This window comes from Oryza brachyantha, chromosome 4, assembly GCF_000231095.2.
Source record: "Oryza brachyantha chromosome 4, ObraRS2, whole genome shotgun sequence".
In the NCBI taxonomy this organism is placed as follows: domain Eukaryota; kingdom Viridiplantae; phylum Streptophyta; class Magnoliopsida; order Poales; family Poaceae; genus Oryza; species Oryza brachyantha.
The window spans coordinates 16,180,630-16,204,294 of NC_023166.2; the positions used below are offsets into that span (position 1 = coordinate 16,180,630).

General features: G+C 40.4%; 4 protein-coding genes and 1 non-coding gene across 5 annotated transcripts; 3 read left to right on the plus strand and 2 right to left on the minus strand.

Annotated features, from left to right (window-relative positions):
• Positions 1 to 212: 212 nt before the first annotated feature.
• LOC102710976 (protein RKD5) lies at positions 213 to 2,941 on the minus strand. Its single transcript, XM_040523703.1, is given in 6 exon segments — positions 213 to 453; positions 456 to 666; positions 753 to 976; positions 2,104 to 2,306; positions 2,485 to 2,764; positions 2,872 to 2,941. Coding segments are annotated over 6 exon segments (1,086 nt in total). The 3' UTR covers positions 213 to 355.
• Positions 2,942 to 5,336: 2,395 nt separating this feature from the next.
• LOC102699497 (transport and Golgi organization 2 homolog) lies at positions 5,337 to 7,314 on the plus strand. Its single transcript, XM_006652583.3, has 5 exons — positions 5,337 to 5,503; positions 5,598 to 5,796; positions 6,175 to 6,378; positions 6,652 to 6,846; positions 6,949 to 7,314. The coding sequence occupies exons 1-5, from the start codon at positions 5,340 to 5,342 to the stop codon at positions 7,126 to 7,128; spliced, it is 942 nt and encodes a 313-aa protein (XP_006652646.2). The 5' UTR covers positions 5,337 to 5,339; the 3' UTR covers positions 7,129 to 7,314.
• A 1,101-nt stretch (positions 7,315 to 8,415) lies between these two features.
• On the plus strand, positions 8,416 to 10,684 carry LOC102711256 (HMG1/2-like protein). The gene is made up of 7 exons (XM_006653616.3): positions 8,416 to 8,596; positions 8,716 to 8,796; positions 8,922 to 8,979; positions 9,080 to 9,124; positions 9,940 to 10,011; positions 10,111 to 10,221; positions 10,330 to 10,684. The coding sequence occupies exons 1-7, from the start codon at positions 8,571 to 8,573 to the stop codon at positions 10,339 to 10,341; spliced, it is 405 nt and encodes a 134-aa protein (XP_006653679.1). The 5' UTR covers positions 8,416 to 8,570; the 3' UTR covers positions 10,342 to 10,684.
• Positions 10,685 to 12,042: 1,358 nt separating this feature from the next.
• LOC102699774 lies at positions 12,043 to 22,581 on the minus strand. Its single transcript, XM_006653617.3, has 24 exons — positions 22,242 to 22,581; positions 19,949 to 20,082; positions 19,765 to 19,849; positions 19,593 to 19,646; positions 19,421 to 19,512; positions 19,240 to 19,343; positions 19,054 to 19,126; positions 18,523 to 18,904; positions 17,354 to 17,677; positions 17,053 to 17,244; positions 16,867 to 16,959; positions 16,715 to 16,772; positions 15,341 to 15,453; positions 14,692 to 14,938; positions 14,451 to 14,569; positions 14,238 to 14,362; positions 14,039 to 14,153; positions 13,838 to 13,893; positions 13,559 to 13,652; positions 13,300 to 13,492; positions 13,125 to 13,223; positions 12,888 to 13,006; positions 12,722 to 12,784; positions 12,043 to 12,547 (listed from the first exon to the last, which is right to left on the minus strand). The coding sequence occupies exons 1-24, from the start codon at positions 22,278 to 22,280 to the stop codon at positions 12,443 to 12,445; spliced, it is 3,078 nt and encodes a 1,025-aa protein (XP_006653680.2). The 5' UTR covers positions 22,281 to 22,581; the 3' UTR covers positions 12,043 to 12,442.
• TRNAT-CGU lies at positions 20,134 to 20,205 on the plus strand. The gene has a single exon. It is a non-coding gene; the product is annotated as a tRNA-Thr (tRNA).
• Positions 22,582 to 23,665: the final 1,084 nt, after the last annotated feature.

Consider the following 23,665-nt stretch of genomic DNA (forward strand, 5'->3'; position numbering starts at 1 on the left):
AACATATGCTAATGACGGATTAATTAGACTCAAAAGATTAATCTCGTGATTTTCAAGCGGAATCTGAAATTTATTTTATAATTAAACTACGTTTAATACTTTAAATGTGTGTTAAAAACTTGATGTGATGTTTTTGCAAAAAAAAATTTGCAAACTAAACCACCCCTCAGTGGATGAACAATGCCGTGCATTAGCGAGCAGCTTGCACGGGTCGAGAAGCTTGTGGTAAACAATGTTCACTCATAAGTCATAACCTGTTCACACCAGGTAAAGTCAACCGGATTCAGTTGACCAGTTTTGACACGCACCGATCATCCGTTCGACCGTTCCTGGTTCCTACTGTCTGAAGATGTTCCTACTTGCTACGCATGCATGAGAGTTCAACGTCAATCTCCAGAGAGAGAGAGAGGAGCATATGAGCATATCTATAATCGTTGGCTAAATCTTTTTTGCTCTGTGTCTCCTCTTGAAAACATCATCCCTGAACTGCTTGGTTTCTTCCTTCAGGTCCATGGCAGGAACCTGCTGGATGGCCTCTTTCTCCGTCTCCAGCATCTCCTTCCGCCTTGTGAGCGCCTGGATCACCTCCTGCTTCTCCTCTTCCGTCTGCTTGTCCTTCTCCTTCTGCACATCATCTCCCGTGTCATCATCATCATCAATCACAAACTGTAGGAAATATGTGTTGTGTTGGTGTCAGAAACGAAAAGTTTATAGGTGAAGAGAAACGGATGGTGCTGCTGGATTTTAATTACCTCAAGATCTTGAATGAGGGAGTCGAGGGACTTGATCTTCCGGTGAGGCCAGCGGGGTATGTTATATTGCCGGCATTTCCTCTTCAGTATGCTGACTCCAATCTTCAGAGTCCTTGAAGCCTCTATGATTGGAAGATGGAAGTACTGAGCGATGTCGACTAGAGTAATGCTGGCTATGTGCTTCTTTTTAGCTCTCCGCTGCTTCTGAACTGTTGGCTTAAGTTCTGCATTTTTCGTATAGAGATTAAAAGTCTTTCAAGTGAAAGGTCAAAGTAAGCAACTGAGAACAAGTGAGCAATTCCATCGGAAGCAACAGTTAAAAATCATTACTTCTTATTGAAAAAAACAGTTAAATATCACTGAGAAGACAATACAGCAAACCACTCCATTCTTCATTTTTAATCATGGCTAGATTTAATAGCAAATAAGTAAGTGACTAAATTTACTAAGAAACAATATTAAGTAAAAAGACCACTCTCCTTACTTAATGTAAATTTTACTCGAGGTAACATTCCAGCGTGATCTTAACCCTGGGAATAAGATAGCGCGATGCAACATTTTCTTGGATTGCATGCATAACAGAAAGTCGGATAAGATTATGTCAAGGGATAATCCAGCTCCAAGATATCGATCGATATCCTCTATAGTGCGGCGCTTGTCATGTGTCTCACCGACCTATAGCACATGGGACCCACATATTAGTGAGTCGTATGACATAAATCAATAGAGGATAAATAGAGGATGTACTTTATTTCGTGTCACATATTTTTGGAATGTTGTTTCTATTCTATTGGAATATTACTTTCTTAACATTTCGGTGGTTTTCGTCTAAAAAAACATTTCGGTGGTTTTGTCAGACATGTAAATTAAGGGTTACTCCCTGATTTCTGGGAATCCAATCAATATTCCTATATCAAGCAGTAATACCCTACCGTTTCAAGGATACCTTCTATGGATGTCGGTTTGACGCTACCTGCCATTTTACTCAACCATAAGTTTGACTGCTACTTCGTACAATCTACAACAAAACTATAAAATACTTATCAATTTTTCGACCATCCATTTGGCGGTCGGTGTATTCAGAACTGCATTGTGACGATTTTTTTGTCTACTATTATAAAACATCTTCCTTCCATCCCTCCTCCCACCATGCATGCAATTGTGTCTTATCTGTTCTTTCCTAGTACATATCAAGTGATTTATCTTTAATCTACTCTCAGTACATCTCCATAAAAATAGAAGAAGATGCAACTGATTCATTAGTAAACCGAGCGCAACTGGAAAAACAAAGGGAATGGCATTGCTATGAGATTTAGTTATCAACAGATTCCAATGGAGGAGATGCAATCACCTTCACCAGACTGGAGATCATCATCAGAATCAGACTCCGATGCATGAACCTCCTCATCAGAAATTTTATCCTGTGCATCCCAACTGTTCAGCTTCTCCTCCGAATCACATTGCATGAGCTTGGGGATGTTCTCCACATTCTGAAACCGAAACACCTTTTTCAAGTCGTTGTACAGCGAAGGTACACACATCAACCTCGGATTCCTGAAAAGACAAAGAAGAACGAAAGAAAAAAAAACTGAAGCTTTCAACAGTTCGTCTCAGTGACAATAGACTGCAAACTGAAACAGTTCTGCCAAACAAGGCGTTTTTTCGGCAATCAAACGAGTGATGAAACGACCGTGTGTGTCAGAATCGTTTTGTGCTTATGCGATCACCGTACAGGAAGGGGGAGAGCACGGGCGGCGGCGTGGGCGGCGGCGCGACGGCGGCGACGGAATCGAAGGCCAGAATGCAGCGCCAGGCGCCCACCACCACCTGCCCCTCGCGGAACGCCGGCCGGCCGCGCCACTCCGCCGGCAGTATCCGCGGCGGCGCGACGGGGGCCGGGACCTCGCGGCACGACTCCGGGGAGAGGACGAACTCCCTCTCCACCCACTTCTCCCACCTCCCTCTCCTCCCGTAGACCTTGTACCCGTGCACGCTCCTCACGACAGCGGCGCCTGCATATGCACGGACGCAGAGAAACATTGCTACGTCACGCGCCGGGAAGAAGAAAACCTGACCAAGGAATCCGAGAAGAAAAAAAAGAGAGGTCATGGCGCGCCACCGTGGTCGACGGTGCTCGCAAAGACGGCGAGCGCGGAGAGAGTGGAGACGGCGGCGGCGACGGCGTCCATGCGAAAACAAAAAAAAAGTTTTTTTTTTCGGGCACCGAGAAGGATTGGTTAAAGCTGTGGACTTGCTACCGCGGTGTACACGCAGAGAATCCGCGGGTGCGCGTCGGCGGCAAGCTGCAGCGATGCGACAAAGAGAAGGGTGAGCTCGGCGTGTTGCTACTCCGGCATCTGCAATTTTGGAAGCCTCGCGAATGCAGCATGCAAAAGGGCTTCTTTCCAACAGACTAGCAGTAATAAACAAGCTGCAATTTTCTGCCTTTTTTGGGTGCTTGCAGCTGCTCATAAATGCATATACACGCACTATATGCATCCGTAATTCCTTTTTGTGCATCACTGATCATCTCACAGCTTGCAGCTGTCGTCAGTGCCAAGAACAGCAGCTTAGCGTGCAGGAACAAGTAAATCCCTTTCCTGATCATCTTCTCGCTTGCTGGCACGCCAGGGCTAGCTGACCAAAAGGAGCAGAAACCATGTAAAAGCAAGGCCGATGCATAATGAAATCACAGAACTTTCGTAATTCCAGGAGAAAAAGGCAGCGGCGAACGTCGTGCACTATCCAAGTTTGGGGGTCCGTATACACACAGTCACTGGAATAACGAGACGATATAGCATGTAGAATAGCAGGCTATAAGCTAGCTTGAAATAATTTTAAAGAGACAAAGAGGGGAGAGAAGAGAAGTGGACTACTAATTTGTAGCTATCTATAGCACGGGCTTCAAGATACTATGTATGATATGTGAGACCATGTATTAATGTTTTACTATTATATGAATTGATTATTAGATTAACTATAGATAAATTGGAGTTAGCAGTTGGCTTGCTCTAACATGAGGGTAGAGTACGAGGTACGCGAGAGAGAACCCGGGGGCAGCATCCAAATGGCGCTCAGCGGAGTGGTCAGAAGCATTGCAGCCTGAAGTTTGAGTTGGTTGGGCCGTCGGACTGGGTTGTCCTCTTGCTTTCACAGCTTCTGCGCAAGCTGAACCGCAAGTTGCTTGTTGCTCTAGCCATTTCGTGGGAGCAGCGAACTTGCAGCTGCAGCTAGCCAACAGGGTATATTTAGAGATATAAAAGTTAATGTTGAAAATTTAAATCATAATTTTAATTTTAATTTATAAGCATAAATAAGAATAGAAAGATAAAGATTAAGAATATGTACAACGACAAGTCATTTATATATCTAGTCTTAGTTGTCACGTGATAACCACTTAGACTAAAATTACACCACTAAAAGGAACATTTCAGATGCAGTGTGGTTTCAAGGGATAGCTTTAAATTCATACTTAAGCTGCTTACATTCTCTACTTGAGCCCTCACATTCTTCCGATCCACATCTAAGTTCAAAATTTTGTAGCAGGCCCTAATATCCAACAACCAATATACAATCTTTATCTAGATAGTAAACACAATATCTAGAAAGACCCTTCTTTTTCCCTATCGGTTGTTGGTGACTCGTTTGCTTCTATCCACCTTGTCGTCACCACCACGTAACAACACAACCTCATTGTACTTGTCTCGGGTCATCCGAACCTTCTTTCTCTATCTCCGACTGCCGTCATTGGAGCGACACTCGAGAATAGCAAAGGAGCTCACCGTTGCCACCCCCTCCTGGCTACCACCATACGCCCTAGTGTCATGAACTGACATAGATCGTGGTAGCTCCGATAACGAATAGATGTGCTTCAGTGCGCCTCCACCGATTAGGTATATGAGAGGAGCTATCATCGACATAATTCTAAGGGTCTCCGCGGTTGCCTTCTCCTATCCTTTCTTAACCTTGTTGTCAGAGTCGATCATCTCCCTCTCAACTATCTTCAACATCATCGCCATCTGAGTCATCCTCGCTCCAACAATTGGTCACCTTTCAAAGGGCATTTTTTAGACTGAGAAAGGATTTGGAAAAAAAAGACTATAATCAGTAGTACACCAAGAAAATTATTTTATTTGTAATAAAAAATGTGTCTACTAAAAGCGTTACATGTTGCGTGCAAAATGCCAAATGCAGCCATCCCTGTTTTTGCAAGCACTATATTTTAGGAAATTATTGTCATTCGAGCCCTCCTGCTTGCAAAAAAAACCACAGCCCGAGTTAATGCCGACGGACCTCCCTCGTACGTATGATTTCACGTCGTTTAAAAGTGTTTTTTATTAAAAAACTCCAAGAGAGCCATGGAGGTATATTTTGGCAAATTAATGTTCTAACAATATATTTTCTTAATGTTTTAATAAAAAATATATAATAAAAAGTTCCGTATAAGATCACTACGGTTGGTAGCAATGGTAAATTCGTAACGTCGAACGTTCATCGCGTCATGGACGGCTGAGAGAGCTCCTGAAAGCCGATACCCTATCTTCCCACGGGGCATATACGCATTACTCAGGGACCTGTCTGCAAATTATGCGGACTCATCGTCTCCGCCGTCATCGTGCTCAACCCACCGGCGGCCGCCGCCGTGGCCGAGCCAAATCCCCACCGGCGATGTGCATCGCAGCGTGGGCATGGCAGTCCCAGCCTGAGCACCACCTGCTTCTCCTCTTCAACCGCGACGAGTACCACTCCAGGTGCGCGCCCCTCTCATTTCCATCCACCCCCCCCCCCTCCGCATTGGGAAGCTCTATCGTTTTGACCCGAGGGCGCTCTGAATTGTGTGCGAAGGCCGACGCGGCCGGCGGGGTGGTGGGCCCCCGGGGAGGCAGAGGGGAAGGAGATCCTTGGAGGCAGGGATGAGCTCGGCGGCGGCACGTGGCTGGGGTGCACGAGGGACGGGAAGCTGGCCTTCCTGACCAACGTCCGGGAGCCCAGCACGCTGGTCGGGGCCAAGTCCAGAGGGGAGCTCGCGGTCAGGTTCCTGCAGGTGACCCTTCCAGTTTTTCGCTGTTTTGACCATGGTTTGTATCGACAATCTTACGGATGCTATATGACCGGCTAATTGTGATATGCATATCCTGAAATTGGATGAACACATCTTGTGTTCAAACAAAAAGATTGATACGATTTTGTATGTGCAAGATTATCAACGCCTACATAGTTTTCATACTTTCATCTCCGATGAAGGCAATACTGTCTTTTATTAAATGTTCTAGCTTTCAGAATTATAGGTATTAGCTACCAATTTGAATTGTTTCTTATGTGAGTGAGGCTGGATTACATGTTCTACAGCTCCTTCTTAGATTAACTTGATACAATCGATCCTTGCTTAATAATTGATAATGTTTGTTTCACTATGATGTAGGGGAACCAATGTCCATTGGAGTATGCAAAAGAAATAGCCAAGGAAGCAGATCAGTATAACGGCTTTAACCTTGTATTGGCTGATGTGAACTCAGGAAATATGGCTTACATATCTAATAGACCTGATGGTGTTCCGGTGGTTCAAAAAGTTCTCCCTGGGTTTCATGTGCTTGCTAATGCTACACTTGACTGCCCTTGGCCAAAGGTAAGCAATTTGGTTCTTTCACTAGGAGCCATATTTCCTTGGAAGTTGCAAGATAATCGAGATATAGATCTCTTGTTTTTTAAATAAGTTAAATACCATGGTACTGTGTGTACTGCTGAAGGAATCGACAGTTATGTCATTCCTTCCATTTTTTCGCTTCATTTATTTTCAGATACTTTGTTTTATGAGTAGTTTCACTTAAATTTCTTTTAGTTTTACGATCAAAACTATATTTTGATACTTTTTTTTGTGCAACTCATTCTCATCCTACAGATGTTGCGCTTAGGACAGAGTTTCAACAGATATGTTACAACACATGATGGTGCAGAATTATCTTTACATCAGATGGTTCAAGAGTTGATGACAGATACCGTTAAGCCTGCTAGATCTGCGGTGCCTGATACTGGCGTTGACCCTGACTGGGAATACCAGCTAAGCTCTATATTTATTGACACTGAAAAAGGACTGGTAAAATTGAAAGATTCAGTATTCAGTAGATACTCTATGTTGTTTCCTGATCCTACCTTCTCAATGACACATAGGTACAAAACTTTCTTCTGCTGGTTTCAGGCACGATATGGAACACGAAGCATGACTGCTCTTGCTGTGAAGTTCAATGGCAAAGTAACTTTATACGAGAGGTACTTGGAGAGCAATCTGTGGAAGGAGAATCTCATGCAATTTGAGTTGGAGATGACACAGTTGAAGGATGTGAGAGGAACTTCAAAAATGTCTCCAGAGACTCGCTGACTGATGAAAATTCTTTGGTTGTCCTTATAATTTTGGCAAAATTATAACCAAGTAAATATGGGTAAATCTTGGGAAGTACTGAAATTGCGACGTTGACAAGCAATCACCCTGTGCAGATGTACTGATGTAACACCAGGAGTTGATATTTCCATTGTGATTTTAAGCAATAAAGTGATTCTTTGATCCCATTGAAGAGTAGCTGAGATTGTACTACCACCTTTAAAGAAATACCATAGTCCTAGTATTTTCCTATTATTTGAAGTCCTTGTGTCCCATTCTTTTGATAGGTTCTTGAAAAGCTACTCCTTCCGTTTCATATTATAAAATATTTTGGCCATACATAGATTTATTAATGGATCAATGAATATGTTGTCTATATCTGTCCAAATTCATTAGCATTTATATGCATTTTGGGAGAACCAGACCATCATATAATAAGAAACGGAGATAATATTACATTTTCAGTCTCTTTTCTTAGAGAAGAAATCACCATGGCTTTATTTTGCATGTTTCAGGGATCCTTCGGTATGCATACGTTTATAGAAATTTGACTTCATTTACTTTGATTCCTCTAAAATAACTTTGCAAAGGTCTAAAGGGTGTTTATCTGGCTTTTTCATAAAAAAAATCAAACAATATATTTATAAATAAAAATAACGTGTGTATTAAACTTTTATATACGTATACATAGAGATCTAAAAGCCTGAAAAATAAAATTTGATAAAAATCCAAAATTAGTTAAAAATTTCTAAAAGCCTGAAAAATAAAATTTGATAAAAATCCAAAATTAGTTAAAAATTTAAATTTTGTCTTATAAGTATAAGCATAATCGAAAAGATGAAGGGTGTATATCCATATTGATCCTAGACCTCAAGAATTATGAGCTTGTTTGGTCTACTGCAAATTTTTGTCATACCAAAATTGTAACAGCTATACTATGGTTGCTTGGTCTGCTGCCAATTTTTTGCTTGTCCTAGTCCAACACTCCAAATGCTAGTATACCAAAACTTGCTAAGATTTTAGTACTACCGAAAAAAAATTTGGTATGGCAAAAATTGGTTTCGAACCAAACGAGCTCTGTTCCTTACGGCCCACCAACGACGGTACGGGGGAAGCTGGGCGTCAACTGGGCTTTCTACGCCACTTCCGCGGCCGACCGACAAGGCCCAACTTCCCCCACACACAGATCTGGAAGCGCACTACGCGGCCAGTAGCTAGCTATACTGAGCTAGCAGCAACCCTCCCCCACATCGCACCCGCACACGCGCCTCGCCAGCCAACCAACCAACCAAACCACCCTCCGTCCCTCCCCTTAAGACACACCACCACCCAATTCCCCCCTCCCTCGCCTCGCCTCTCAGCTCCGCTTCGCTTCCGGCCAGCACCTTACCCTAACCCTCCGCAAAGCCCTAGCCTCCCCCCCTCCTCCTCCGTCCGCCACCATGGGCAAGGCCGACGGCGATGCCGAGTATGTCACTGGGGTGGAAGCGACGGCTGATTCGTCACCGTCTCTTTTTTGGTTTTTTTTTTTTTTTGATTTGTTTGCTGCAGCTGATGATGATGCGCGTGCTCCGTCGGTCGCTGCAGGTTCAAGGCCGCCGGCAAGAGGAAGAAGGCCGGAGGCGCCGGCAAGCCCAAGCGCGGCCTCACCCCCTTCTTCGCCTTCCTGTGAGTCCCCACTACCCCCCGTCCGCTCTGTTACTTCGTACCTCCAGATCTGTCTGTTTCCCCCTTCCTGAGTTTTGGGGATTTTCTCCTTTTTTTTGAATTTTTTTCGCGGGCTGGTGTGGCAGGGCTGAGTTCAGGCCGCAGTACATGGAGAAGCACCCTAACACCAAGGGCGTCGCAGCGGTGAGTGCTCAACTCTCAAGTCGCACCTAGCAGATTGCTACTAGGGTTTCGCTTTGATGGCTCATGTGTGAGCCCGTGCTTGCCGATTTGGTGGTTTTAGGTGACCAAGGCTGCTGGGGAGAAGTGGCGCAACATGTCGGACGAGGTTAGCGGATGCTGGCTGTTCTTATACTAGCATGGGTTTATGAGGTTATCCTTATTTGAAAGGATTCCAGTGCATGTCCAATTAGCTCATGACAGCTGTCGCATATTAAGTGAAATGCACATTATAATTATATACAGGTTTCTGAACTGTTAGCAGTTATCAGTTATTAAAGTGAAATACACATCGTCATTCACACACGTGTTGGACAGTGGCTTTATTGTCTGTTGTAACATGGCTAGGTACTTGCCTGTGCAGTAAAGCAACGTAGAGTGCTAGACTCATATCCATCCATTGATCACATCAAGCTCTTAGGTAATGGATGGAGCCATGTTTTGGAGGAAGCACTATAGGTAATAACACCACTTGACAAAAATTCATTGAAGATGGCATGTCCTCTCAAGTCGCATATATAACTCCCATGTGACAGAAGTTCAATGACCAACTGGTAGTTGTTGCTGAGCTACATATATGCAAGTTTAGGATGGTGGTCAAAGAATCACTCGATGATGTGAGAGGAACAAGAAGCTTGTAGCCATGAAAGAAAAAACTAGTTTTCAAGAAATGAAGAACCCATGGCTCTGCCTTCATTAAGTGCTTGTATTTTCTATAGTTATTTATATTACAGGGCATGTGCAATCATTTAGTTGGGCTTCACATATTTCAGTTAAATTGCAGAAATGGTGTCATTACTTAATTGAACCATGTAATTGGGTTGACAGTTCCCTTCATGGGATCTGGGCTCAAACATCGTCTGATTAATAAAGGGAGATATCGACAAATGTCATTGACAGAATAATTAATGTATCCTTGTTTAGGAGAAGGCACAATATGGGGGCAAGAAGCCGGATGGCCAAGAGAGCAAGCCCGCAGCCGCGAGCAAGAAGAAGGTATTATTATTGCTTTTGTGAATCATGTGATACAGACTTTGTACTTATTTTGGTATTTCATTTTGTACTGATAAATCTTTTATCTGTTATTTTCATCAGGAGAGCACTAGCTCTAAGAAAGCTAAAACTGATGGTGCGGAACAGGAGGGAGAAGGTTCTGACAAGTCCAAGTCTGATGTTGAGGATGATGAGAATGATGGCAGTGGCGAGGTATATATAACCTATCCATTATAGTACTGGCGGTGGTAGACACTGAAATGCAAATGAATTATGCCTTGCTTTATTGTTACTAATATCAACGTAATTTTTTCCTTGCAGGACGAGGAGTAAATAGTAGCTTAGGGAGCAGCAGCTATGCAAATCGGTGTTCACTGCTTAGGGCTTAGCTTGCTATGTTACTGTTGTCCTTGTATGTCGTGTTGTAAGGAAAACATTCGGATGAAAGTACTCTTGGGCTGTGGCATGCTGGAGGTCTCTGTTTAACTAGTAGCGAAGAAAATGCCGAATACTGTTGACTGCTTTTCTTTTGCCAACCTCCGCAGCATGTGTAAACTATTTTGCTTATTCACTGATCTGATGACTAGTCCGCGATTGGCGTGCTGTTAATCGCATCCGCCGTATTCATATTCTGTCCTGTACCCAGTTTGTGCTCTTATTGGTGCATCTCTGGTTATCCTTTTGTTATCCATGTCTAATTATAATAGGTCTTATCTTTTGGCTTCTACTTGTGTTTATATAACAAAATTTAAATTTTTAACCTTAAATTTAGAGCTGATTTTAGGATTTTTTATCGTAGTTTATTTTTTAGCCTTTGCGTTTAGATCGCTAAAAACACGCATATAGAATTTTGTTCTTAAATTGTTTTTTTTCGTAAATATATATGTATACTTTGTCTTTTTTTTTAGAAAAGAAAACAAAAGACATGCATATCTGGTTATGCTTCGCTTGGATATGTTTGCACTACCTTTAGTATAAAAATTGTCGTCGTGAACTCATGATTGCCCTCATTGCGGATTGCACGCGCCTGTGATACATGCTGCTGTTGTTGTATGCGATGTGCATTCTGAAGTTTATCTACGGAGACGATTCATCTCGGTGTTGGGAATCAACCATATTTATTAATTTTTCAACTATTCTTTAACACTGCTCCAAACTTCCCTCCGGTACATTAGGGATAATGTGAAGACATTTTAGCTATATCTATATCTATTAGCTGTATATTGTTTATATATGTCTATATAGTAATATACATTAGGATATATATGAATCTAGCACCCTCGTCTTTCTATTTATGTTTATACTTGTAAGCCAGAATGTAAATTTTTAACTCTAAATTTAGATTTGATTTTAAGATTTTTCATCATAGTTTATTTTTCAACCTTAACTGTTGGATCATTAAGAACACGTATATAAATATTTTATTTATTATTTTTCATTTGTAAATATGTCGTTTAGTCTTTTTCCTAAAAAGTCAAACAATCACCCTCTAGACAATGTCATAAAGTTTTATTATAAAACAAAGGTTATATAATACGATGTTAATAATTAGAAAGATTAAATTTTATATTTAACCGTTCGAAAATAAAATCATCTTTGGATCATCTTTTGGTCCCAAAATATGCTTATTCTTTTCTTATTATTGTATTGGAATCTGTGAAAGTGAAGATCAAATTGATCAAGTTGAGAGAGAATTGAGTTGTTAATAAAGTAGAGGGTATTCTAGTTTTTTTTGGGACGTGTGAAAAAAAATTAGTTTCGGGAGGAGAGGATGTATGTCTAGAAAAAGAAACAACAACATTTTTACAGAAACAATGCTCAGTCGATTGGGAGCGCTTTCGTGACAATTTTCACCACTTCTTTGGGGAAGCCTTTTCCCATGATAACTTTGGTGGTTCAGAAAATATCAAAGTTTAACAATATTCTTTTCTTATAAGAAAGAGTTTATCGAGAATGATGACTACTAGTCTCTCCGTAACAAAATATAAACATTTATATGATTTAAATTTTATCACAAAATATAAATATTTTTGGAACTATTTACACTAGTACTTATTTCATCAATCAATTCTCATACAAGATCCTTTACATTTTATTCACGCCTACCCTCCCATCTTTAATTATGCTGCATTACGGTCTTTCCTTCCTAACCTTAATCCTTGCCAAATAAACGAGAAATGATTTTAGATGAGTAATATTCAAGCTAAGCAGGAGGGGGGATTCACAAGTAAAATTATTTCTATGATTCTGAATCCTTATCCTTATTTACATCAGGAATATTTAACAGGAAAACTATTCATGTTTCATGTGGTTGAAGTAGAACTGCACTGCCTGAGCAGGAAGCCAGGAACACCAGAAAGTCAAAACTGAAGCAATTGGGATTTGGGAGGTAAATATGACATTACAGCAAAAAGGTTGCATATATTTGCCATCTCTATGATGTGCTCTTCTCGCTCTTTGTGTTTCTCAGCAGTTCTTTTGCCATTGCGGAGAAAGATTGAGCACCATTTGCCATATCTCCAGCGCGAACATTAATGCCCTGCAAAAATCACATTGGTACATGTTGTTAACCGTCTGTCTGTTGGGTGTCTTTTTAGGCAATACTGTCAACAGTATGGAGAATGTTATTTGGGCACTTCTGTTAAGAGTGTTATTATGGGGGATTTTCAATTTTGTAGCATCCATATGGAAAACTTCAGAGGGACATTGTTACCTCCAACTTTTTCATATTCTCTTGCAGCTTGTTCCCAATCACTTTCGGAAGACTAGTGGAGTCCTGCCCAAATGACAAGGGAAGGTGTCAAATAATGTTAACTGAATATGTAAGATGAGGTGTGTCAACTGAATATGTTTAATTTCTGGCCCTTCTATGCACTCACATCATTTGTTGCATATCCGTATTTCATCTTTATCTGGTCAACTTGACTGACTGATGTGTCATTTTCAGGTTTTCTATTCCCTGAATTCACCTTTTCTTCTGTCCTGGGCTTCAACTTTTCTGCATAACCATAATTGAATAACGTTACACTTTTTGAAGTTGTTTTAGAATGCCAGTTTGGATCCATATACTGAATACAAAGTTACATGTGGACATCTCATTACAATATTTCACAAACCTCTTAGGCTTTGGAATCCCTTGCTGATTTTCTGTTTGCTTAGACCTGGGAAGTGTGGTCCTTTCTGCTTTTGCGGGTTATCATCAATGTTGATATCATCTTCACAGAATATACAACCATAAGTATACCTGCCATACCCTTGACCAAGCATAAGTAAAATAATAATAGCATATACCTATGTCTAGCTCAGTGTTTTCATCATCTTTTATTGAACTGTTTCTCCTCTCAGATACTGGAGCAAAATTAGCACATGAAAATATTGAAGACAGTTCTTCGGAAGTTGTTGCAGTAAATTGTTCATCTCCATTTGCATCGCTCTGTTTTCCCTTGCTTCCTTTAGTGTCTTTCATAATCATTCCAAATATGCCCTGTAGAATTTTCATACTTAGAAACAGACAAATGGACCCCACTGCCCATAAGATAGAGTTACTTACTTTTTTCTTTTCTTTAGGAGACTTCACCACATAAGAAGATTCTTCCCTGGGTGAGTTGTCTTTTCTATATATTGTATTAATGCTGTCTACATGCCTGCGTGAAAAGCATAGTACTTAGACAAAAATGTTAGAAAGCATCTTAAAGGAACCCTTAAGAAAGTTAATGTTTTTAGGTTCAGCTCTAGTATTGAATAATGAAATTGCTGGTCCAGGCAGTGAAAATCAGAGCAAAAACTTTATCATCCTCGATGAATCATGATATCGATTTTTTCAGCATACCTGTATATGTCATTCTGACACAGAGTAGAGAAGAAATATGTATCCTCTCCATTAACCTGCATAATAAAAAAGCTATAGTATATATGGAAAAGCCCTATATTTTTTCTAAAACTTAAAAAACAAAAAGAAAGCGACATTCAACTTAGCTGAGAATGTCTTTTTAAAAAAAAGTGTTCAGAGAGAAGAAAGTGCAGTTAATACCAAGATGATTTCTCCATCAGATGAGCATGCTATGGAACTAGAAGAATTCGAGTTTCTTGTATATGCAAAACCTCTTAAAGAGGCTTGCTTCATTAGAGATAAATCTGGGAGAGACCTGCAGTTTCACAAGGCACACTGTCATATATTTCATTTGGACTCACACGCAATGCATAGAAGGTTTCAACAGCTGTTGCCTCACCTTATCTCTATTTTGCCATTGGAGAAGACAAGTAGAAGTCCGATTTCAGAAGAAACACTATGGATAAGAGATGCAAAACAGCAACTGCCATTCGGTTTCTTCTTATTGATTATCTTCTTTATTCCCTGAAGGAGAGTTCCATGAATAAAAACAAAAATTTATATAAAAGTTATTCGTATTATTATTTTTGTAAATATTTATAAACAAAAATACCTGAATTGCATGGCTCAGGGAAAATAAGCGGATTGCATTTTCAGTGCAAAGCAATAACAATGATTCTTTCGGTATTGTATCATGGGTATCTGACACCGATGTATCATCTGTTGATAGTTCTGTCATGCATAATTGTATTAGAATGATATGATAAAACAACAATATAGTTACTTATTTAGTGTACAGAAAAGATTGGTTGGTAGATAGAAAGATGGATTGGTAGCAATGATATATAGCTCACCAAGTGTCTGCATCAAAAGGGCTCGTGAGGGTTTATTTGTCTGAACTGGGTTGGCATTCAAAACTTTTCCAGTTTCTTCCTCAAGAATAAATATAGTTGAATCTTCCATTCCAGCTATCAAAAGATCTTTATCATAGCCATTATGGCTATACATTTCAAATTGCAAAGAGGCGATTCCACCAGATACCCGACACTCAAGTTGTTTTTGATACAAGATCGACGCATCTTCAATGCTGACGACTGATACCTGAAAACAATAATTTCGAAACAGTATAAGTAGAGCTTAATACAGCCAGGACAAATATATAGGTACCAAATTTCATGAGATATACACTTGTAATATGCATGATATTAGTTATTGCACACTACAAAAAGGCAAAACACAATGCATATGGAGAAATAATGAGACTATATTACTCGGTTTCTCGAAAAGAAATAAAATACTTCAATAATGTTTGCAACCATTAAATTTTGTTAATTATTTTAGGTAGAATAGCAATCACATACTGGTATTTGTTAGTTATAACTTACAATTGTACAATATGTTGCTGTAGGGAAACTTATTGTGTTAGTGTTTTGACACATACAAACATATCATGAAGACAAAACGGCAGTGGAGTATTTTGCAACAAAACAACAGATTACTTACAATCCCCTTTTCTGTTCCAACAGAAAAACGCTTTGAGTTTGAGATCAAAGAGGTTGAGGTTACAGCTCCTTTAAGCTTTATACTTCTGACATTATAGATCTCCCCTTGCTTCCCTGATCAGTTCATGTAAAAGATGAATGTCTTGAAATAACATATAAAAACTTGAAAAATATGCTAAAGGTACCACTGACAAAGATATTTGGACTAGAAAGCGAGATTTAGTAGTTCTAAGATTGAGCATGTTTCCATTCGTCTCCATGTTCCACAAAATTAACTGAGTAAGGTCGCGTTCGTTTGGGTGAGCATAAGTTAACTTACCCCGGCGCGAAAAACGTAGTACTAGATTAATACATGATTAATTAATTATTAGTTACTGAAAAAATATAAAATAGATTAATATGGTTTTTTAAAACAACTTTCCTATAGAAAATTTTTGCAAAAAATACACCGTTTAGCAGTTTGGAAAACGTGCGCGCGGAAAACAACGATGATAAGTTAACTTGTATTGACGGACGAACGCGGCCTAAATGATGTACTCTCTGTGCCATATTATAAGTCATTATAGTTTTGTCCTAAGTTAAGGGTGTGTTTAGTTGGCTGGACTTCCCTAAATGGGAGATGGCCGCTAAGTTTTTTGATGTGTTTGGTTCACGAGCGAAGTTGGATAGGGTGGTCCAAGAGATGAATATTCCATGAAGATGCTGGATGGGTGTATCCAGTCAAATTGGCTGGATAAGCTCATCCACCTTTACTAACGGTGTTCGTTAGCGATTGTTTAGTTATAATTAGCGTGTTTTGTTATTATAGTAATTAACAAGTTTAAATTAGTGTTAATTAGTGATGATAAATATATTTCATTGTTAATTTGTACTAATTAGGATAATATTTATGTTGATTAATTGATATTATTATTTATTAGTAATTAAATATGCTCATCCCATCAATCTAACCAAACATAAATCTGGATCACCATATCTCTAAAAATATGGATGGTCATATCCCATCCCACCTTGACCACCAACCAAACGCATCCTAAACTTCTCTAACTTTGACTAAGGTTATAGAAAAATGCACCAACATATATAATAACAAATAAATACACTACACAATATATTTCATGGTGCATTAAATGAAACTAATTTGATGTTGTAGATGTTGGTACATTTTTTATAAACTCGGTCAAAGTTAGAGAAGTTTAATTTAGGACAAAACTATAATAACATAATATGGAACGGAGGGAGTAGATAGTAAAGATCAATATATTTCCAACAAGCACAGATAGTATTGCAGTGCAAATTCTTTGCATAATATCCTAACCACAAAGTAACGCAATCACTAACTGTTGGTATTAGAAAAACTGAGACTAAATTATACCTTGTAGAAAGGAGAATATGCTATCGCTGGAGTCCTTTTTGAATGTGATTATACGTACCTAACAGGATGAAAGAAATTAAGAAAGTTTTGCTACACTGGAATTGTATTAAAGGCATATATCCTATTCACCTTTATCCATGTAAATAGCTTACCGTTCCACTCTTATCCCCGGATATAAGAGTGCCAGATGATATATCAAACTGTAATGATGTAATAGGTGTACCACTTGGACTGTTGTCTTCATTCTGAGAAAATAAGAAGGATGAGTGGTTAGAACAAAGTAAAAATAATTTGTTTGCATACTATTGTTCAGCAAAATAATTGCAGTTTAAAGTCACCTGCTGCTTTATCATAAAAATCTGCAGTAAAAGAGGACATGATGCATCCCAAAACCTTATGGTTCCATCAAGATGTCCAGTTATATAGAGATTTCTGGTCTTATGGATGTCCGCAGAACCTGTGGTAGTCTGATGTTTATCTTTCATTGAAAGGAACCATGGGTACTTCGTGACCATTGATGAAAAATAGTCCTGTCCATTATCAAAAGATAAAGCCATGTGATCAAAGTCCATTAAAAAAGTTATCCGATCATAGCGTACATAGTTGTTTGATAGGTATAATTTAAAAATCTATACATGCCTCATCCAAAGAAGCCACTACTGTAGGGCTGCTTGTATAAAATTTTGCAACGCTGATGCTTGAATCACCATAAGGTAACTTCACAGATGAATAGTTAGGAAGTGCTTGTGGCGATCTTGACTGAGCATGAAGAAGGTAGCGCTCAACTTCTGAATCATCATATAAGCAAATTTGACCAGATTTCAACAAGAGAACAAGAGCACATTGTCTGTGTTTATTTGGGTCACTAAGCCCAGCAACAAGTTCCATTCCTTGGCAGGCTTCTGTGAGAGGCAAAACCATCTTTACAATTCGAGATTCACTCTCTTCGTTCAGAATCAGGACCTGTGTTTAAGGAAAACACCAAATGGAAGGTTGAACATTCTCGCTGAATAGACAATCAGTGTAGGCATCACATATCACAACATTGTTTAGAAAAGAAATAGTAGTTTCAGACTTTCAGCCTTGTTGAAAAATATTCTTCAAGCGAGGATTTCTTAGCCTTTCTAATTCTAGGATTCTAGCTGAGCATTTAATTTAATTCAAATCAGCCAGTTTCAAACAGGTAGGAATCCAGTATAGTTTGTTTTTTTTTTCTTTCAAAAGAAAAGGAGCAACTAGGAGAAGAGAAAAACAGGGTCAAACACAAGGAGAAACACAGGGCCAGGAGTTGAACCGGGCTGGGCAGGAGAGTAGCTTCGCAACTAACCTATGGAGTAACGCTTGGTTCGCAAAAACAGTGTTCGTTGTTACAGACTCCTAAAACCAAGAAACTGTTACACTTAGTGGCAGAATGTTGCAAAGGCATGTTATCATTCTAGGATGGATCTCAACATGGTAAAATAGAATCACTCAACTGCTAGAACTTATTTTACTATTCTTGGTAGCCACACATTAAAATTAAGATAAAATCATCACTGGTTTGTACTACAGGTTCAAGAGTCATTTACAAACAAACACGAGACTGAAAACCCAAAACAGCATGGCAGTTAAAAATTGTGGAGGGGATAATATTTATACTAATTAAAACAAGGGTGGTGGTGGTGGGCTGGTGGCAGTGAATTTGCCGCACCATCTATTCCCATTGTAAATTTTACAAATTACTACTTGAACTTCTTAATATTGGGAAATGATCAAATCTAAATGCGTAGCCACATATAAAATCATCTTAAATGAGTTTAGTGCTTTACCTGAAACAGGTACACATGATCACTGAATCCATTAACATACAAACGCCCTGCCTTTCCATCACTACTGACCCATCGCAAAGAGGCGATAGGTACCCTGTCTAGCTTGTATCCAAGGTTAAGCCTCTGAAGAGGTAGGTTCTGATTGCCCCTCGGTGAGAGATTTTGCGCACTTAAAATATCAGGAATAGACCAAAGATATATATCACCACTGTCAAATCCAATAGCAATTTTGCTTCCCTTGGCACAAGCCCAGCATGCTGATGTCACAGTTTTAACCTCCTGATGCGATTGTTGTTGCATAGATCTGCCGGATATTGATACCACTTTGCTCGTCTTAATATCCCACAAAGACATAATCCCATCTCTGAAGATAATGAGCACCCTGAAGAGTATAACTTAATTAGACATTTCATTATGCCTATACATGGAATGGGTGAAAAGATAACCTGAATACTATCTGGTATGAAATATTTACCTGCTTGTGCCTAGTTAGTTAGGAAGATATGTAAAGACTATCCAGAAGAGACAAACCTGTTATTTTCTGCCAAAGGCTGTGGTGACACAAATGCAACTTCAACCCCATTGCTAACACTGTCTCCAGAACCTTCAATAAGAATCAATTAGATTCCAAAGTTGATTTTTTTCCTATTTATTGAAATGATTGTCTTTTATTTGAAGTTCAAGAATTCAATCAAGACATATTGGACTTAAACCTACCATAAGATTCAGAGAAAGGAATCCAATATGGCATTTCAACTAGACAAGTCTGACCCAAGTCAAGCTTCAACAAGGACACGCTTCCAAAACTATCACCCACATAGCTGCATAGTCAAAATTAGTTCATTAGAGCACTTAACTCCACAGGATTTATAGGCTCAGCAAAGCAACCGATGCTTACATGTGGAAGCTATTCTGTAGAACGGAAAATGCAGTTATTTCCTTCTCGAAGGGCTGCACATAACACAGCTTCTTTGTGTCAATGTCCCAAACCTGCATAAGAGATGATTTTCTATTAGCAGTGCGCCAAAAAGAAACCTCATTTAACCAATTGATCAGTGTAACAAACTTGCCTCGATCTGGTTCTTGGCGTTTACGTTCATGAGAACCCCTTGGCCTTCGGCAAACTGAAACAACGGGAGGTCGAACTGAGCTCGAATCACACATCCAGGAATCGCAATGCAGCATCCGGAACACAGCGCAAATGGGATAATAGAGAGAGAAGGAGACAAAAATCAGTGATACCCGCAGGAACTTGGAGGGTACGGGGGACGGTGATTGGAGCAGCGCCTGCGTGTTGTCGCGGCCGAACAGTTTGATTTGCCCATTCCTGCAGAGAAGCGCGCGTCAGCGAGAGTGGGGCCGGAGGTGGCGAGCGAAGAGGAAGCGGGGGGGGGGGGGGGGGTTGGAGGGAGCGCCGCCGTATAACCTGGTGGCGACGGCGAGGACGTGGAGGACGGGGTCGTAGGCGAGGAGCTCGGCGTCGGCGGGGACGCCGTAGTGGAACGCCAGCCGCGGGCTCACGTCCTCGGCGCGGAGGCCGCGGATGCCGCCGATGTGGTGCTACACAGAACCAAACGTCTTATTTACTAACGTGATCACATCATAACAGATGCTTCCGTAGCATAGTGGTAGTGCGTTCGCTTCGTAAGCGAAAGGTCGCGAGTTCGATCCTCGCCGGGAGCTCTTAAGAAACTTCTTTTTGTTTTTTTTTTCCTAAAGCCCATTCTAGGAGGAAAAAATCGCCTCAAACATTGCACAGAAAAATAATCGCTCCAAACTTCGACAGAAAATAAATTAGAAATTTCGACCGAAAAAATTCAATTCAAACTTTCGATGGAGAAATTATGAGAGGAAAATATTTGATCTTTTTTCAAGTTCAAAACAGAGAAATAAATGAGGGGAAAAGATTTGAGATTATAGTACAACTGTACAAGTATTATGATCAGATCATGTACTGATTAAAATATTTGACATTTTTTTATTTTTTCTAAAGCCCATTCTAGGAGAAAAAATCGCCTCGAACTTTGGACAGAAAAACAATCACTCCTAATTTCAACGAAGAAATAAATTTGAAATGTCGATAGAAATATTTCAATCCAAACTTTCGACAGAGAAATAAATGAGAGGAAAATATTCCGTTTTCAAGTTCAAAACAGAGAAATAAATGAGGGGAAAATATTTGAGAGTATAGTACAACTGTACAAGTATTATGATCATCAGATCATGTACTGAGTACGTGTCGCGACCACGCGACGCTACGTGCATTGGATGTCCTGGTATCCTGGTCGAGCCAGCATGATCTCAACCGGCCACGCACATGGCAAAGTCACCGTCAGACGACACGCACTGAGAATCATGTTGCTAACCGAAAAATCTCACACTCCCGGTCGAAAATGAATTAACCACAAAACTGTGTTGACCGTACACTGTATCCTAATTTAACTTGATAGTATTAATTAACATCGACCAGTTATCCTGTCAGCTTGTTGGTACATGTTCGTTGTCACATACTCACATATGACAGTTTCTTGCCTACCTTTTCTTTTTGCCCCCGGTAACTACTTCACTTCATGATCAGTTGCTCTACCGCGAAGTTACCACTATTTCTTTTATCTTTGGAAAAGGCAGTCACACATCATTGGTTGACCTCTCACCTCTACACTGATAATCCCTATGGCACAGGAGTGGTTTGTGCCAATGAACATAATTACTAGTGGTAACCTTTCTTTCACACTATCTTTTAGGGTCCGTTTATATTGATAAGCCATAATTTAAATTTTTAATAGTAAATTTGGATTTAAATCGCTAAGAACGCTATGAAAGTTTCATTTACAAATTATTTTTATTTGCAAATATTTCGATCACCTCCTTTATGGGATCGTCGATGATAAAGAAAGCTTTGCAGAGCTAGAATGATGCAGACAGTTAGCATCGTTAGAGGCCAAAGCGAGATGCTAAACTGACAGGTTAACAGTGAAAATCCAACATGGCCAAAGGTGAGCACTCCAAAGCCGGCACGGCGATACTTACGCTGATTGCACCCAAGCATAAGAATAATCGAATCTCGTTGATCTCAATGGACCGGCCAAGATATTTTTCTCATAATCTCTATGTTATGATTTTTTTGTGTTAAAAGTACTTACAAACTACTAATTCACACGCATGAAAGTATGAAACGACGTCAGCCTAAATTCTCATCCATCTCGATCGCCATTAACAAAGATCATAGGCTTCGTATCCGAAAGCCGGAATCGAATAAACAATGCATGCATTCAATAACCAATAAGTTATTTGCTTCGACTTCAATGAGATCACATGGCCCTTCTGCGTGCTGCCTTAATTACCCCCAAATCTCCAATGGCAATTGTGCGCGTGTGTGCGTTTGAAATTTGAAAGGAATTCAAATCAAAACAGAGGCAACCACCCATCTCTGTCGAGCCAACCATACGGCACGGCGTCTACGAGACAACATTCTTTTCTTGTTCTCAGCAAGAAAAAAAATACAAATATGTTCTAAGCAGCAGAAAGTGACATGCAAACTTAACCAGAACTACATGCTCTGAATTTTTTTTTTCATCAGATTGTAGATTATACTAAACGACATCAACCGAGAACTTCATTTCAACATCAAAACTTTAACCAGAAACAAAAGGCAGCGGAAACCGATCGAGAGAGAGGAGCACCAAAAGCAAAGGGGAGAGCGAGAGATGCAGCAGTACCTTCTTGGAGGCCTTCTCCACAAGCTTCCTGACGAACATGGCCGATTCACCCGTGAACACCAACCAAAGAATCCACGGACAGACGAACCCAACACCCCTGCACTGACTGCAACAACTTCTCTGGCACAGGCGCAGCAGTTGCCAGCCTATTGTTCAGGATTCAGGACGGAATGGCTCGAGGAAACCAAGAACGAAACCGGCCAAGACAAGGTCAGAGAGTGTGTGTGTGTGTGTGAGAGAGAGAGAGAGAGAGAACGGGAGATGGAGTGGATGCGTTTGTGCCTGGAGAGCAGTTAAGGATTAGGTTGGTAGGCTTCTGCTGCTTCTGCCTCCTGCGCACACTGTCTGAGACTGTACGAGTGACCATTGGAAGAGGGGGCCAAGGGTTTATAGAAGGAGAAATGGCAGTTTGGAAAGGGCAGCCAACAGCAGTGGAAGCAGCAGAGCCCACCACAACCGACACAGAATAATAAAATGAAAATGAAAAATTTTGCTTCAGCGTGGGAACTATCAACCTGGTCCAATCGAATGCAGGCACTTGGCATCACAACGACGCAATCAACAGCAAAAAAAAAATGTGTTTTGTTCGACTCAGCTTATGCCTTTTCCTCGAGGCCCCTCCATGTCAGCTCTCGCCAAGGGTAACGTGCTACTGAAGCAAATCGGCAGATTGCTTTCTGCTATGTACTCTAGGCTGAAAGCCTGAAACTTAGATCAAGCTAGCAGTATGAGGCATAAACAGTATATGGAAGGTGCTAAACATGATGCGGTTCAAAAGGAAAGTAGGTAGGTGTTGCCAACCTGGGGCTAATCGTAGTAAAGTCAGTGACTCAGTGCTTGCCGGTATTATCTGAAGAACATTCAGTGCTCACCTTATCCACCCCGAAACAATTCTGTCAAGCACTGAATTTTCTCCAGTCGTTGTGCAAGAAGACAGGATTAAATGGCTACTTCTTACAGCTGTGCAGATCGGCTGCAAATTTGGTGAAAATGATCGGGTGAATCTCTGCCACTTTTGTGGGGTATGCCTGCCACCGGCCACGGATGGTCGGTCCTAACAGGTTTCAGAACATATTTAGAGGTTGGTTGTCTCGAGTATCTAACATGTGCGCTGGTTGTACTCTACTTACAATAAGATTGGATTCTCATGCCACATTGGTAAGGTAATCCCACTGCAGTGGATCATACGAACAAGGACTATGTACTCGGCAGAATTGTGTTGTTCTGTCCAGTTCGACAAGGTCGTTCGCTCGGTCTTCTAGCCTGAGCAAGTATGCTGGTTATATAGTTGCACTTCATGTCGTAAAAGCGTTTGCACTTCACAATTCAAACCAAATTTGTCAAACGGAGGAGGTAAGTACTCACGAGAAGAAAAACAGGTAAATGATCAAACAGGTAAAGTTAATTTTGCCAATCCTTTGAAT